A 17,739-nucleotide genomic window follows, 5' to 3' on the forward strand; every position below is an offset into this window, starting at 1 on the left:
TGTGTAGGACCAGATGGTTACTGGAATTATTGCGGTGATAATGGATGCAAACGTCCAATCATTATGCAATACACCTGAAACTAAATACAATTGTAAGTCGTATATATTTCAATTAAAAAAAAAGCTATCTAGCATCTGCACAATGAAATACTATGCAAAGTGGTACCAAAAGAGGGGAAAAAAAGAATGAGAAAGCTGTTTCTATATTGAGTTTTGAAGATTTTGTGGATACTGTTAAATTTAAGAATGAGGGGAAGAAAAGTGCATATTTACTATTTATGTAAAAAAGAAAAGAATATATGTTTATTTGGCTTATAAATACATTACAATATCTGAAAGGATTAATAACAAATAACGGTGGTTACCATGGTGTGTGTGTGTCTGTGTGTGTGTCTGTGTGTGTGTCTGTGTGTGTGTGTGTGTGTGTGTGTGTGTGTGTGTGCATACGTGCATGAACATTTGGGAACTCAGTAGACAGAGGACCTAGAAAGGAGTGAGGCTTTTCATGGTAATACTCAATATATTTTTTGGCTTTTAATTTTCAAACAATTTAAGACTCCTAAGAAGTTGCAAAAATCGGACAGAGAATTGTCAGGTACCCATCACAAAGCTTCTCCCAGTGATACCATCTTACACAGCTATGCCACACCATCAAAATCAAGAAACCGATGATAGTATAATACTATTAACTACAGGCTGTATTTGGAATTTGCCAGCTTTTACATGTACTTTTTTGGTGTATAGTTCTATGAAATTTTATCATATGCAGAGATAAGTAAAAAATCCACAGTAATCAGGATACAGAAGTGCTCCATTATCGCAAGGAAATTCACTCATGCAATCCCTTTGTAGGCAGATTCTTCCCCTAGTACTAATCCTAGAAATTCCCAGTTTGTTCTCCATCACCATAGTTTTGTTTCTTTTAGTGCTTTTTGATGTTTGAATGAAATGAATGTATAATTTTGTCAAATTGTAATAACTAAAGAGAACTGAATAACTCTTCATGCTTCTGTAGGTAAATCTATGTGCTTGTGTTTTAATGAACTGACAGTTTTCTGTTAGTTTTAGGGTGAGAATGAGGGAGCTTATGCCTGTACAGGCAGGCCTAGGTTACAGCACGTTGAAGGCAGACTTCTTCCTCGCCTCCCCTTCCCTCCCCTCCTTTCTACAGTTCTTGGGGCCCAGGGACTGCCTCCAGGACTCCTGAGGCTCTGGGGCTCACTTGCTTACCAGGTTGTCACCTGTGCCAGGGTGGGGTAAGTGCTGCTAGCCCTTTGCTCACCTTGCGCTTGGCTGAGACTTGCTCGTGGTAGCGGTCAGAGGAGTCCCCAGGGATCTCACTGGCCCACAGTGTGATGCCCACCACAGTGTAAGCATAACCTATCACCAGCAGGGGGAGGAAGTAGATCAGCACAGTCACGCAGATGTGGTACCTGCAAGAAAGTGAGTGAGAGTAGTCAGTCCAAGAAGTAACAGGGCTGGTTACTTGTCAGCCTTGACAGCAACCTGTCTCAGACTAGTTACTTGCATGAATAAGAAGGTGATCTATTAGTGGATAAAGTAGAGAAAGCAAATCTTTTTGACATGTTTTTCTTGTGGACTTTTCCATAATGGAGATTCCTGTTCAGAATGAAAAGAATAAACGTAATGAAAGGGAACTGAATTTGTTGAACATTTATGGCAATTTTAGTTCAGTATTGCTTATTGTTCCCTCCAAAGGAAAATGCAGACTTGGGCTGAATTAATAGGAGTATATTTTCTAGAATAAAGAAGGTGATTGTACCACTCAATAGTACTTGTCAGATTTAAACTTAGGTTTAGTTTTGATGCAGGGACATACATCAATAGAACAACTAGTACATTCAGATGAGAACAACTGTGATGGTTAATAAGATTTGTTTAGTTGCTAGCTTATGTCTTAATCTTTCGCAATTCCATGGACTGTAGCCAGCCAGGCTCCTCTGTCCATGGGATTTCCCAGGCAAGAATACTGGAGTAAATTGCCATTACCTTCTCCAACTGGATCTTCCTGACCCAAAGATCAAACTCGTGTGTCGTGCATTGGCAAGTGAATTCTTTACCACTGAGCCAGCCAAGCTATTCTAAATGACAAATGGATTCACAGATGTAAGTATAATTATCCCCGAGAGAGACAAAACTTATCCCAGAATTAGGTGAGAATAGATAAAACTTATCCCAGAATTAGGATCAGTAGGTGAGAGCTACAAAGTTTAAGCTACTTCTAAGCATAGTTCTTAAATATATATCTCTTGATGGAAGCTGTCTGGGTCTCTGAGTTACTGCTTGAAAGACAGTTACCAAAGGATTTGAGTCTGACTGGAACATGAACAAGAAACAAACCTTTGCAGTGTTAGCCCACAAATTCTGAGGTTTCCTACAATGACACAACTTGTTCCATTCGGTTTAAAGTGAGGGTCATTGTAAGTTGGACATTTAAATAAGTTATCTGAATTTTGAGAAAGAATATTTTTTCTCAGAGGGTCCTTGGAAGGTGTGGCTAGTTACAGGGCTTTCCCTCTGATATGCGTGTAATGCAAAAGCTCAGAATTTCGAATATAATAATATGAGAACAGCTAATATTTGGGAAGGTTTACTCTAGGTCATTGTGTTAATAATTACATTAATGATAGTGTTAATAGCAGAACTGGAAGTTAGATTTTATTTAGTGAAGAACATGATGCCAAGGACTTTACTGGCAATATTTTCTTTAACCCTCAAAACAAAGGTAGTGAGAAATGGAGTATTTCTCATACATACAAACAAGTATGTCCCAGTCATCAGCAATTCCATCCCTCCAAATGTGAATTTCTGAGCCTAGAGGGCACCCAGAAAGAACAATATCTACTATTCAACAGCCTCAGCCACTCCGCATGGTAAGCACTGAGAAGCTTGGGTGTGCGTGTGTGAAAAGCATTAGAAACTGGCCCCAGATAGCTGAGATACATATGAAAGAAATGACTTCAGTGAGCCCAGGCTCTTGTATCTGCTCATATATATAAAAAAGCACTAAATTACTTGAGATATCTGGTTTTCTTTAATGAACAATAGTCTTTTGATGTTCAGACTACTTGCCCCTTGTTGCAAATTTCTATATAACTCGACTCCTCCTCCTGCCTCCTGAGAGCAGTTCTCTCAGGGTTACTTGAGATTCTGTCTCCTGGACCTGAAGTCCTAAAAATTCCCATCAAATAAAACATAACTTGCAACTTCTAGGTTGTGATTATTTTTTAAATGGACAGTTTTGGCAACCAACAAAGGGATCCAGAATGAATTCCTATCCTCGACCTGAACTCTACAAGAATCTGGAGCCTTGGTATCAGCAGAGGTCTCTTGTGCCCATCTACCACCTCCTTGAAATCCAGACAGATTTGAGTGAATCTTCCTGGATCTCAGATCTCCTGTATTGGTTGATGATCTTAAGTTTTACCAGGGGGAAAATGTTATCTTTGAAACTTGGTGTCAAGAAGAGGTACCTGGGTTTCTCAGTTTAGACACTGGGTGGGACATCCTCAAAGTACTGGGAAGAGTTTTCTCAATTTAGGTGCTGAGTAGGATATCCTCAGTGTTAAGGCACTGGGAAGATTTTGCTCAAGCAGGGGATCCTCAGTGTTAAAGCCTTGGGAAGACTCATTTTGGATACTGAGTGGTTAGCCTCAGTTTAGAGACTGAGAAGACTGCTCAAACACGAGTAAGGTGGGACTGAGTTATTAGAGGGGAAGACTGGCTTGTTGTTTTTCCTTGGCTTGGCTACCTTAATAGAGTTTGTCAAAATAAAAAGGAAATCTTCTGAGAGCTTCTGAGCTCCAAAATGGACTCTCTTCCTGGCTGGCAACGGCTTTCTCAGATAACTGAGAAATTTGCAGGAGTGGTGGAAGCAAGACCTCATGCCATGCAGCTTGTTCCTACAGGAAAACCCACTCATGTAATTAACAAACTGCTCAACAGGGGACACACACAAGAACTGGCTATCCCACAATCTGAGCATCCATGAAAGCCTAATACTCGACTGGGAAACCCGAGACACATAAGATGGGGCTTAAACAACTCTGGGGCAAAACCAGAGAACTTAAGCTCCCCAAAAGCACACACTGGCCCATCACATGCAATTTTATCTCAATAAACTAACTTCCAAATGGAAAATAAAGGTTTCAAAGTAAAAAGGAATGAGAAATCACCAATATCCATGCAAAACTTACATGTGTTTACTTGATTGGAAATTGGAGAAAATCTCACTATGGAAATTGAGGGGGCTTTTTCATTGCCTATGCAATTAAGTTTCATTAAGGTGAAAAGCTGGCTAGTAAAAAAAGTATATTTTCAGACTTTAAACAAAGACTTTCTAGAGGGAAACTTGCATTTCTCTGTGTCTTTGAGATGTAAATGGTCTACCCGATCTTCCCTGGTTGTTCTGTGCTTGTTTGATTTGTTTGTTTGTGGTTTTGAAAATTTGGTCTTGAGAGTAAAATTCTCTGGGTTTAGGTTACATCCTCTGCCATTCTCTTATGGGGAGGTCTTTTGCATCTTAATGGTTTGAATTTCTATTGAGATATATTTTTTTGGTGGCCAAGTGATGGATCATTTAAAATTGGAAAAACTAACTGGTAAATCTCAAGCATGCTCATCATAGCCAGTGGTCTCGCTGGTGCCTGTAAACAAAACTCAAACTAAAGGTGAAATTATGTATCTAATAATTAAACTAAGGACTTCCACAGTTTATTTAAAACAAGTTAAAAAAACTGGCCTGAGAAGATTCATTTGTGGTCTGTGCTTCTTCTCAATGGGTTTTACAATGTCTAAAAAGAGTATTAAAATAATTATAATATAAGCATGAAAAACCTGTAAGGAAAGTCTGACTATAATTCCCAACAAGTTAGAATTTCTTTAAGGTGTTATCTCAAATGAATAAAGAAATATTTGGATGATTACTTAAAATGGGACCAATAAAATGTGATTAAAACAAGATTTGATATTACTACACTACCTAAAGCTAAATGGGCCAAAAGGGACACCTACTCGTTCCCAACATTAAAAGCCAAACAAGTCCATCCTATTTACCTCAGGTTTTACAATATATATTAAAGAGGCTGAATGAATCACACGGTGGAATCAAGATTGCCGGGAGAAATATCAACAAGCTCAGATATGCAGATGACACCACCCTAATGGCAGAAAGTAAAAGAGGAACTAAAGAGCCTCTTGATGAAGGTGAAAGAGGAGAGTGAAAAAGCTGGCTTAAAACTCAACATTCAAAAAACTAAGATTATGGCATCTAGTCCCATCACTTCATGGCAAATTGATGGGAAAACAAGACAAAAGAAATTAAAACAAAAATAAACAAATAGAAAAAAAAGAAAAAAAAACAAACAATTAAATAAACAAATAGGATCTAATTAAACTTAAAAGTTTCTGTATTGCGAAAGGAACTGTTAGATAGTTAAAATAGGAAAAAGGAGTCCAGAATGGCAGTGGCTAAAAACAAGGAAGGGAAAAGCCCACGAAAATAGAACAAAGGAAGGTCTGGGGACCAGAGTGAGGACCTCAAGGAGAACAAACAGCACTCTGGCTAGCCCAGTTTACACACGGCAGGCCCGGGGGAGGGGGAAACGTATAAAAAGAGAAGCCAAAAGGCTGGGGGTCTCTCTCTCGTGCGCGCTCTCTCTCTCTTCTCTTTGCATCTTTTGGGTTGGCATGCCATCATGCCTCAAGGATGTATTTTCCTTTATTTTCTAAATAAAACCGAGCTGTACATGGAGCTGTAACACTCTGTACAGATCTGTCTGAGAGCCATAACACTGATCTGTCCAAGAGCCATAACACTGATCTGTCCAAGAGCTATGACACGCCGAGAGCTTTAACATCTGTCTCTTCAGATTTTTGTTGTGATGGGACAGTCCCCTGTCAGAACCATGGACAAAATGAAAATACAAATTTCTGAATGGGGGAAAATATTTATAAATTGTATAACTGATAATGGTTCAATATTCAAAATATATAAACAGTTCACACAACTCAATATCAAGAAATAACCCAATTAAAAAATAGACAGAAGAAGACCTGAATAGACATATTTCAAGGAAGACATAGATAGCTAACAGGCCCATGAAAACATGCTTAACATCACTAATCATCAGAAAAACATGTCAAAACCATAGTGAGATATCACCTCACCACTATCAGAATGGGTATCATCAAAGAGGAAGTAAACAGCATTTTGATAAAGGTGGAAGAGGAGAGTGAAAGTGGTGGCTTAAAACTCGACATTTAAGAAACTAAGATCATGGCATCACTTCATGGCAAATAGATGGGGAAACAATGGAAACAGTGACAGACTTTATTTTCTTGGGCTCCAAAATCACTGCAGATGGTGACTGCAGCCACGAAATTAAAAGACACTTGCTCCTTAGAAGAAAGGCCATGACAAACCTATACAGTATATTAAAAAGCAGAGACATTACTTTGCCAACAAAGGTCCATCTAGTCAAAGCTATGGTTTTCCCAGTAGTCATGTATGGATGTGAGAGTTGGACTATAAAGAAAGCTAAGCACCGAAAAACTGATGCTTTTGAACTGTGGTGTTGGAGAAGACTCTTGAGAGTCCCTTGAACTGCAAGGAGATCAAACCAGTCAATCCTAAAGGAAATCAGTCCTGAATATTCAATGGAGGGACTGTTGCTGAAGCTCCAATACTTTGGCCACCTGATGTGAAGAGCTGACTCATTGGAAAAGACCCTGGTGCTGGGAAAGATTGAAGGCAGGAGGAGAAGGGGATGACAGAGGATGAGATGGTCGGATGGTATCACTGACTCAATGGACATGAGTTTGAGCAAATTCCAGGAGATGGTGAAGGACAGGGAAGCCTGGAGTGCTGCAGTCCATGGGGTCGCAAGACATGACTGAGTAACTAAACAAAAATCATCAAAAAACTACAGATAACAAATGTTGGTGAGGATGGGGAGAAAAGGGAATGCTCCTACACTGTTGGTAGGAATGTAAATCAGTGAAGCCACTATGGAGAACAGAAAGGAGGCTCCTCAAAACACTAAAAGTAGAACTAATATATGACCTAGCAATTTTACTCCTGCTATGTCCAAAACAAAAGAAAAAAACTAATTCAAAAGAATACATGCATCCCAATGCTCACGGCAGCATTCTTGGCCATAGCCAAGCTGTGGAAACAACCTAAGTATTCATCGACAGATGAATGAATAAAGAAGATGTGGTATATAAATATGAAATACTACTCAGCCATAGAAAGAATTAAATTTTGCCACTTGCAACAACGCGGATGGACTTGGAGGGTACTTAGTGAAATAAGTCAGACAGAAAGAAAAATACTGTATGTTATCCCTTATACATGGAATCTGAAAAATAAAACAAATTAATAAATGTAACAACAAAGAAAATACTCATAGGTATAGCAACAACCTAGTGCTTACCAGTGGTGAGAGGCAAGGGTGGAGGGGCAAGATAGAAGTATAGCATTAAGAGGTACAAATTACTATATATAAAATAAATAAGCTACAAGGATATATTGCAAAGTATAGGGGATATAGCCAATATTATATAATAACTATAAGTGGAGTATAACTTCTAAAATTGTGAATCACTATGCTGCACTATGGAGAAGGAAATGGCAACTTACTCCAATACTCTTGCCTGGAAAATCCCATGGACGGAGGAGCCTGGTAGGCTGCAGTCCATGGGGTAGCTAAGAGTCGGACACGACTGAGCGACTTTCCCTTTTCACTTTCATGCATTGGAAAAGGAAATGGCAACCCACTCCAGTGTTCTTGCCTGGAGAATCCCAGGGATGGGGGAGCCTGGTGGGCTGCCCTCTATGGGGTCGCACAGAGTTGGACAAGACTGAAGCAACTTAGCAGCAGCAGCAGCTGCTGCACTAAAATATATAATATTATTAATCAACTGTGCTACAATCTTTTAAAAAGACCAAATAAAAACCACAAAAATTCAATGCATAAATCTCATATCTTTCATCATGTGGGAACCAAGCAGTCCCTTCTGTCACAGACTATTGTAGTCACTCTTGATTTTTTCTCTGGCTCACTTTGGCACATTCCTGATCCCTGATCCCTGAGCTCTTCTTCCAAGGCCGATATTAATTCTGAGAGCTGAGTATCAGATTTGAGAGCCAAAAAATCCCCCATGAAGCTGTACAAAAATAAGTTTATACTAGATTCTATTGATCAATTCTCTAAAATAGTGAGTTTGGCAAAATATTAAAATGTAAGTTTATCTCCAATGAACTGCAAGAGTATGGTAAAACTTCTCCAAGAAGATGTCAAGATAGAAGAAATGTTTATTTCCATGTTTTCTAATGATTAAATTTCAATTATTTGGCCTACATTCATTTAAACTTGGATATTGGATTGAGCATTTGCAGTTTCTATGTGAAAGGGGTTTATCTGAGATAGATTTTCTCTTTGAATTTGTCTGTTCTAAGTATTTTAGATAAGTGGAATCATGCAATATTTTTCCTTTTGTGTCTGGCTTATTCACTTAGCATTATGTTTGCAAGGTTCATCCATGTTATAGCATGTATCAGAACTTCATTCTTTTTTAAGCCTAAATAATATTCCATATATATATATTTATAACATTTTAAATATCCATTCATCTAATGAGGGGCATCTGAGTTGTTTCCACCTGTTGGCTATTGTGAATAATGCTGCTATGAACTTTCTACTTTTTAGTGTACAAGTATTTGTTTGAAGCCCTGCATTGAATTCTGAGTATATATCTAGAAGTGAAATTGCTGAATCTTATTATTAAGAATAATTTAATAATAATTATTAATCATCCATGTTTGATTATGAACCTGTCTATAATTCTTTTTAGTTGAAATTAAATCTATACTTTTTATTGCTCGCAAATGAATAACAAAATAACTTTTCCTTCTTAAAAAAGAGACTGATAAACTAGGTTGACTGATTCAGCTTAGCGTTTTCCTAATGGTCTGATCTGTGATTTTCCAAAGAGCACGTTGTTTTAAAATATAGATTTTACTTTTTTTAATTCAGGTGTAGTGAGGCCTATGTTCTGTGACGTTCGGTGTCAGCTATGAGTTCATAGTCTTCAAAGGAAAGTATTCACTCCAGGACCAAAGGAACGCAGTTGCTCACGTCTTTGCAGCAGTGTAACAACTTTATTAATCAGGAAGTAATAGGGACAGCTTCTGGCACAGATACCAGAAGGGTTAGGAAGATCCACATACAGCTTTTAAGATATCTCATTATAGGTACCTTTTGACCTGTTACTAAAAATAGCTTTGGCATAGGATTAGGTCAGTTTATTTCTCTTAGATCTTGTAGCAAAGGCCGGTCTCCTGACAATGCCAAGGAACCTGTTCCTATGGCTCTGACGTTATCAATTAACCAGCTCCCTAGGTCCCATTTCTGATGTGGGTGAATGGTCATAAATTCCAAATGGCCATAAATTCCAGGACATGGATGACTACATGGCTGGGTCCATGGACTCCTTATCCACCTGCCTAAGAAATGCTGTCACTAACAGATCAAGGTAAGTTTTCCATTGAAAAGATAGCTTATTAGTCATACTTCCCAAGAGAAAGGGGCATGCCGTCTCACAGACGGTCATAGGCAAAGAGCATGGAGAAAATGTAGGAAAGTCTTCTACTATGTTTTTTGAGGGAAAGAATCAGTGAGGCAAGATAGACAGGCTTAGGATGGTCTCGTTTGAATTGCTTCAGTGGGCCCCAGTGTAGGGACTGCCCATAGATATCAGACGTGGCCCTGGGGTGATTAGGGCAGAGGATAAGTGTCTTGCAGTATAAGAGCCCTGAAAAAGCAGATAGGTGTTGGGTAGGGGCTTTGGGTTGTTTAGTTTGCATATGAAAGCACACTAGCAGGAGTTATCCCTAGGAGTTATCTAGCCCTGGATAGGCAGTCCCTCTTAGAGCATCAAGACCCAAGATATCAAAGTATCAGATACAGAAACTAGAAAATATGGTTAATACACACTTTAGTGATGTCATTAAATCTCAAACAACGATGTGGTTCCAGGGACTACCCTGGTGGCTCAGTGGTGAGGAATCTGCCTGCCGATGCAGGAGACATGGGTTTGATCACCGATCGAGAAAGATCCCACCCACATGCTGCAGAACAACTAAGCATGTATGCCGCAACTATTGAGCCCGTGCTCTAGAGCCCAGGAGCCACAACCTCTAAGCTCATGTGCCACGACTATTAAAGCCTGCACGCCCTAGAGCCTGTGACTCCCAACAAGAGAAGCCACCACATGAGAAGCCTGAGCACTGCAACTAGGGAGTAGGCCCCACTCACAACTAGAGAAAAGCCTGCTGTGCAACAGGGAAGACCCAGCACAGCCAAAAATAAATAAATGAAACTATTACAAACAGTAATGTGGTTCCAACAGGCTTGTGGGCCTTGCATCTGAAAAGGCAGTTCTCAATGCTAGCCATATTCCAGAATAGCTTGAAGAATTTTCTAAACTGTGGTTTTGTGCTTCCATACTCAAAATGAATTACATGAGTATCTCTGGACACTGATTATTTTAAAATCTCCCCCAATTATTCTCATGTGATTTTGAGCTTGAGAAAGACTTATCTAAGACAGTGGTTTCCAAAGTCTGAAACAGAACCAATAGCAGTTATCACCTTGGAACTTGTTATAAATGCAGATTCTCAGTCTCACTAAGTTGGAAACTGGGTGGGGCCCAGCCCTCCATATTTGCATAAGCCCTCTATACAATTCTGAGGCTGGTTTAAGATTAAGAACCACTGGTCCAAGGTAAGGAGCATCTGTGGCTTTGGTCAGAGAGCTGACTTTGATGTGAACGCAAGTCACATCTTCCTCAGGGTGTGCGGGCAGCTATCACCTTAAAAGGAAGTGGAGCTGGAGCTTGGGAGACTAGGGCCAGAGTCAAGTGTGAGGCAGGGCTTCCCCTATGCTTAATGGATGTTGATGCCCCTCAGTGCTGGGCCAGACCTCAAGTCACTGGAGCAGAAGTCCTGAACTTTGGGTCTGAACTGGCTCTGTTTCCTTTAAGTGTGTGCTCTTCTCCTTCCCAGCTCCTGCACCCAGCTGTGCCGGAGCAAGAAGGGCTCTTGCGGGTAGTTAGCAAGGTTTGGGGCTGAGTTGTGGCCGTTTAGCTACTGTCAGAGATCCAGACTGCCTCTGGTGTGTCGCCTGTACAATTGCAAATAATGGCCGCCCTTTCCCTGCTGAGACGCCACTTGGGGTTTGAGCTATTTCAGATCTCACAGCCCAGCTTTTTGGCTGGTTGTACCAGTCCTTGCTCCAGTGTGGATCTGTGATGCCAGGCAAGTGGTGTTGGAATGTTCACTCAGTTCAAGCTGGGTGGCAAGTCAGGGAAGTTGCAGAAAACCAGTCAGGCATAGGTGCAGTTTCCATTTGTCCCCTCTCCCCTACTTCAGGGGCAAGTAAATCATTATGCATACCTCATGAGCAGAGTCTTGGCTTTCTTCCACCCTTCTGGAGCTGCCCACCAGCCCTCCAACCAGCCAAGGGGGCTCATCTTCCTGGCATTGGAACCCAGGGTTGGGGTGGCTAGTATGTGACTCAAACTGCTCACTTCCCAGGAAGGATCTCTGCGTAATTGCTCTTTTTCTCTGATTCTCCTCCCATGGGGACTGACCTGGTTAATTTTCTTCCCTTCCTACTCAGTTCTTTGTCAATCTTCTTTAGAGCTTTAGTTATACATGACTTCTTCTGCCACTTTCCAGCCACTTTCCAGTTAGTTTTAAGTGAGGATTGCTCCATATGAAGATGTTATTTTTGATCTGTTTGTGGGGGAAGTAAGCTCTGCTATGTAGTCTTGATCTCCCTCCCCTATCTAAGAACCATGACACAGTTCTTAGAGGCAGAGCCTAGTTATTCAGTTGCTAAGCAATGTCTGACTCTTTGTGACTCCACTGATTGCAGCCAGACAGGCTCCCTTGTCTTTCACTATCTCTCAGAGTTTTTTCAAACTCATGTCCATTGAGTCAGTGATGCCATCTAACCATCTTATCCTCTGTCTCCCCCTTCTCCTCCTGCCCTCAATCTTTCCCAGCATCAAGGTCTTTTCCAATGAGTCAACTCTTCCTATGGATGGCCAAAGTATTGGAGCTTCAGCTTCAGCATCAGTCCTTCCAAGGAATATTCAGGGTTGATTTTCTTTAGAATTGACTGGCTTGATTTCCTCGGGTCCAAGGAACTCTCAAGAGTCTTCTCCAGCACCACAACTCAAAGCAGCAACTCACTGGCTCAGCCTTCTTTATTGTCCAAGTCTCATATCCATACATGACTACTGGAAAAACCATAGCTCTGACTAGACAGACTTTTGTCAGCAAAGTGATATCTCTACTTTTTAATACACTGTCTTGGTTGGTCATAGTTTTCCTTCCAAGGAGCAAGCATCTTTTAATTTCATGCTGCAGTCATCATCTGCAATGATTTTGGGGCCCAAGAAAATAAAGTCTTTCATTGTTTCCGTTGTTTCCCCATCTATTTGCCATGAAGTCATGGAACTGGATGCCATGATCTTAGTTTTTTGAATGTTGAGTTTGTTGTAGTCCACAGAATCAAAATCTTTAGCACAGTCAATGAAGCAGAAATAGACGTTTTCCTGGTATTCCCTTGCTTTGTCTATGATCTAACAGATGTTGGCAATTTGATCTCTGGTTCCTCAGCCTTTTCTAAACCCAGCTTGTACATCTGAAATTTCTAGGTTCACATACAACTGAAACCCAGTTTGAAGGATTTTGAACATAACTTTATAAGCATGTGAAATAAGCAAAAGTGTACAGTAGTTTGAACATTCTTTGGCGTTGCCTTTCTTTGGGATTGGAATGAAAACTGACTTTTTCCAGGCTTGTGGCCACTGATGAGTTTTCCAAATTTGCTAACATATTTAGTGCAGCACTTTAACAGCATCATCTTTTATGATTTTAAATAGCTCAGTTGGAATTCCATCATCTCCACTAACTTTGTTCATAGTAATGCTTCCTAAGGCCCACTTGACTTCACACTTCAGGATGTCTGGTTTTAGGTGAGTGACTATATCATCTTGGTTTTCTGGTCATTAAGACTTTTTTTGTATATTTTGTATATATTTTGTGTATTTTTACCACCTATTCTCAATCTCTTCTGCTTCTATTAGGTCCTTATCATTTCTGTCCCTAGTGTGCCCATCCTTGCATGAAATGTTCTCTTGATTCCTCCAATTTGAAGAGATCTCTAGTCTTTTCCATTCTATTGTTTTCCTCCATTTCTTTGCATTGTTCGTTTAAGATAGGTTTCTATCTCTTCTTGCTATTCTTCGAAACTGTGCATTCAGTTTGGGGTATCTTTCCCTTTCTCCCTTGGCTTTTGCTCCTCTTCTTAGCTATTTGTAAATTATCCTCAATCACTTTGCCTTCTTTTGTTTCTTTTTCTTTGGGTTGGTTTCGGTCACTGCCTCCTGTACAATGTTACAAACTTGTGTCCATACTTTTTCAGGCACTCTATCTCTCAGATCTAATCCCTTCAATCTATTCATAACTTCCACTGTATAATCATGCTGCTGCTGCTGCTGCTAAGTCGCTTCAGTCGTGTCCGACTCTGTGCGAACCCCATAGATGGCAGCCCACCAGGCTCCGCTGTCCCTGGGATTCTCCAGGCAAGAACACTGGAGTGGGTTGCCATTTCCTTCTCCACCTTAAGGGTCTGGGGTCCTTGATACTGTATGAATATTTGGAGCACCCATTTTCACCAGGTCAAGTCCACTGGCTTCCTCTAATTTTCAACAAATTCTATGACTCTAAAAGTTATGAATCACACTGCTACTGCTGCTAAGTCACTTCAGTCATGTCCGACTCTGTGCGACCCCATAGACAGAAGCCCACCAGGCTCCCCCGTCCCTGGGATTCTCCAGGCAAGAACACTGGAGTGGGTTGCCATTTCCTTCTCCAAAGCAAGAAAGTGAAAAGTGAAAGGGAAGTCGTCACTCAGTCGTGTCCAACTCTTAACAACCCCATGGACTACAGCCCACCAGGCTCCTCCATCCATGGGATTTTCCAGGCAAAAGTACTGGAGTAGGGTGCCATTGCCTTCTCCACTGTATAATCATAAAGGATTTGATTTAGGTTACACCTGAATGGCCTAGTGATTTTCTTCAATTTAAGCCTGAGTTTTGCAATAAGGAGCTCATGATCAGAGCCACAGTCTGCTCCAGGTCTTATTTTTGTTGACTGTATAGAGCTTCTCCAAATGCAGCTGTAAAGAGTATAATTAATCTGATTTCAGTACTGACCATCTGGTGATATCCATGTGTAGTAGCGACATCTCTTGTGTTGTTGGTAGAGGGTGTTTGCTATGCCCAGTGTGCTCTCTTTGCAAAACTTTGTTAGCCTTTGCCCTGCTTCATTTTGTACTCCAAGGCCAAACTTGCTTGTTATTCCATGTATCTCTTGATCTCTTGCCTTCCTATGCTTGCACTCCAATCTCCTACAATGAAAAGGACTTTTTTTGCTTTAGTTCTGAAAGGTCTCGTTGGTCTTCATGGGACTGGTCAACTTTAGCTTCCTCAGCATTAGTGCCTGGGGCATAGACTTGGATTGGTATGATATTGAATGGTTTGCCTTGGAAATGAACCAAGATCATTCTATTGTTTTTGTGATTGTACCCAAGTACTGCATTTCAGACTCTTGTTGACTATGAGGGCTATCCCTTCTAAGGGATTCTTGCCCTCAGTAGCAGATACACCCATTCCTATCCATTTTAGTTCACTGATTTCGAATTGTTGATGTCTTCTCCTTCCATCTCCTGCTTGACCACATCCAATTTACCTTGATTCATGGACCTAATATTCTAATTCCAATATTGTTCTTTACAGCACTGAACTTTGCTTTCACCACCAGACAAGTCAGCAACTGTGCATCGTTTCTGCTTTGGCCAAAGCTATTTCTCCACTCTTTCCTAGTAGCATGTTGCACAACTTCTGACCCGGGGGGCGTGTCTTCTGGTGTCATATCTTCTTTTCAAACTGTTCCTGAGGTTCTCAAGGCAAGTCCGCTGCCATTCTCTCCTCTAGTAGACCACATGTGGTCAGACCTCCCCACTATACCCTGTCCATCTTGGCTTGCCCTGCAAGCCATGGCTCATGGCTTCACTGAGTTACACAAGCCCCTTTGCCATGAGAAAGCTATGATTCATGAAGGTACGTGGTCATTTAACCAGTATTCTAGCTTGAACATTGGAGTCATTTATAATGTCTTGATATATACCTGATACTATAACACCTTCAGGTAAATGTCTTTGCTCCATTTCTTATTTCCCAAGAAAATTGTCAGGATTAAGTTACAGTGTTTTTAAGGATTTGATGTATATTTATACTCTTCAGAAAATATATGTCAATTTATACAACCAGCAACAATTTATGAGATTTCTTTTTCCTCTTCATGCCTGTACTGGGTGTTAGTAAGTCTTTTTGTCTTTGACAACATAATAGTTTATACGTGATTCCTTACTTTGCTTACTTTAATACCCTTGATTCACTGTAAATTGAAATATTAAAATTTTTCTATTTAGTCATTGTCATTTCTTTTGTGAATTGATCACCTGCTTAATTTACTCAAGTTTACAATGAGGTGTTCATATTATCTTTACTATTTTCTAAGAATGCTCTATGGATTCTATCATATTATGCTTAAAATGTCTCTTTCATATAAAAATCATGAAAACGCTCACTTATGCTTTCTCCTGGTTTATTTATTTATTTGCATTTAACTGATTAGGCTATCAAGGATTTACTTTGATATTATGAGAAAAGGCTCCAAATTTTTTTCTCCAACAATTGTTTAAAGTTTCCCAAGCACCACTATTGGATATTCCATCCTCTCCCTGATGCTTTAAAATTGCACATATGTCTGTACACTCATATAGCTCTGTTCCTGGGCTTTTGCTGCTTCCTGGACCTATCCCTCCTTTATGGTATCAGCTCCACACAATCTCAATTTTTGTGGCTTTGTTCAGTTCAGTTCAGTCGCTCAGTCATGTCTGACTCTTTGCGACCCCATGAATCGTAGCACGCCAGGCCTCCCTGTCCATCACCAACTCCTGGAGTTTACACAGACTCACGTCCATCGAGTCAGTGATGCCATCCAGCCATCTCATCCTCTGTCGTCCCGTTCTCCTCCTGCCCCCAATCCCTCCCAGCATCAGAGTCTTTTCCAATGAGGCAACTCTTCACATGAGGTGGCCAAAGTACTGGAGTTTCAGCTTTAGCATCGTTCCTTCCATAGAAATCCCAGGGCTGATCTCCTTTAGAATGGACTGGTTGGAACTCCTTGCAGTCCAAGGGACTCTTAAGGGTATTCTCCAACACCACAGTTCAAAAGCATCAATTCTTCGGTGCTCAGCCTTCTTCACAGTCCAACTCTCACATCCATTCATGACCACTGGAAAAACCATAGCCTTGACTAGATGGACCTTAGTCGGCAAAGTGATGTCTCTGCTTTTCAATATGCTATCTAGGTTGGTCTTTACTTTTCTTCCAAGGAGTAAGCATCTTTTAATTTCATGGCTGCAATCACCATCTGCATTGATTTTGGAGCCCCAAAAAATAAAGTCAGACACTGTTTCCACTGTTTCCCCATCTATTTCCCGTGAAGTGATGGGACCGGATGCCATGATCTTTGTTTTCTGAATGTTGAGCTTTAAGCCAACTTTTTCACTCTCCTCTTTCACTTTCATCAAGAGGCTTTTTAGTTCCTCTTCACTTTCTGCCATCAGGGTGGTGTCATCTGCATATCTGAGGTTATTGATATTTCTCCCAGCAATCTTGATTCCAGCTTCTGTTTCTTCCAGTCCAGCGTTTCTCATGATGTACCCTGCATAGAAGTTAAATAAGCAGGATGACAATATACAGCCTTGACGTACTCCTTTTCCTATTTGGAACCAGTCTATTGTTCCATGCCCAGTTCTTACTCTTGCTTCCTGCCCTGCATACAGATTTCTCAAGAGGCAGGTCAGGTGCTCTGATATTCTCATCTCTCTCAGAATTTTCCACAGTTTATTGTGATCCACACAGTCAAAGGCTTTGGTATAGTCAACAAAGCAGAAATCGATGTTTTTCTGGAACTCTCTTGCTTTTTCCATGATCCAGCGGATGTTGGCAATTTGATCTCTGGTTCCTCTGCCTTTTCTAAAACCAGCTTGAACATCTGGAAGTTTACAGTTCATGTATTGCTGAAGCCTGGCTTGGAGAATTTTGAGCATTACTTTACTAGCATGTGAGATGAGTGCAATTGTGCAGTAGTTTGAGCATTCTTTGGCATTGCCTTTCTTTGGAATTGGAATGAAAACTGCCCTTTTCCAGTCCTGTGGCCACTGCTGAGTTTTCCAAATTTGTTGGCATATTGAGTGCACCACTTTCACAGCATCATCTTTTAGGATTGGAAAGAGCTCAACTGGAATTCCATCACCTCCACTAGCTTTGTTCGCAGTGATGCTTTTTAAGGCCCACTTGACTTCACATTCCAGGATGTCTGGCTCTAGATGAGTGATCACACCATCGTGATTATCTGAGTCATGAAGGTCTTTTTTGTAGAGTTCTTCTGTGTATTCTTGCCACCTCTTCTTAATATCTTCTGCTTCTGTTAGGTCCATGCCATTTCTGTCCTTTCTTGAGCCCATCTTTGCATGAAATGTTCCCTTGGTATCTCTAATTTTCTTGAAG

At 40.6% G+C, this 17,739-nt stretch overlaps 1 protein-coding gene across 1 annotated transcript in view; it reads right to left on the reverse strand.

Moving 5' to 3' along the window:
* Positions 1-17,739, reverse strand: part of TACR1 (tachykinin receptor 1) — a 181,599-nt gene that overhangs the window by 14,332 nt on the left and 149,528 nt on the right. The window contains exon 3 of the mRNA XM_004006114.6: positions 1,283-1,433. Within this exon, the coding sequence (XP_004006163.1) occupies positions 1,283-1,433 (151 nt within the window). The remainder of the gene's footprint in view (positions 1-1,282; positions 1,434-17,739) is intronic.

Source organism: Ovis aries, chromosome 3, assembly GCF_016772045.2.
Source record: "Ovis aries strain OAR_USU_Benz2616 breed Rambouillet chromosome 3, ARS-UI_Ramb_v3.0, whole genome shotgun sequence".
NCBI lineage: Eukaryota > Metazoa > Chordata > Mammalia > Artiodactyla > Bovidae > Ovis > Ovis aries.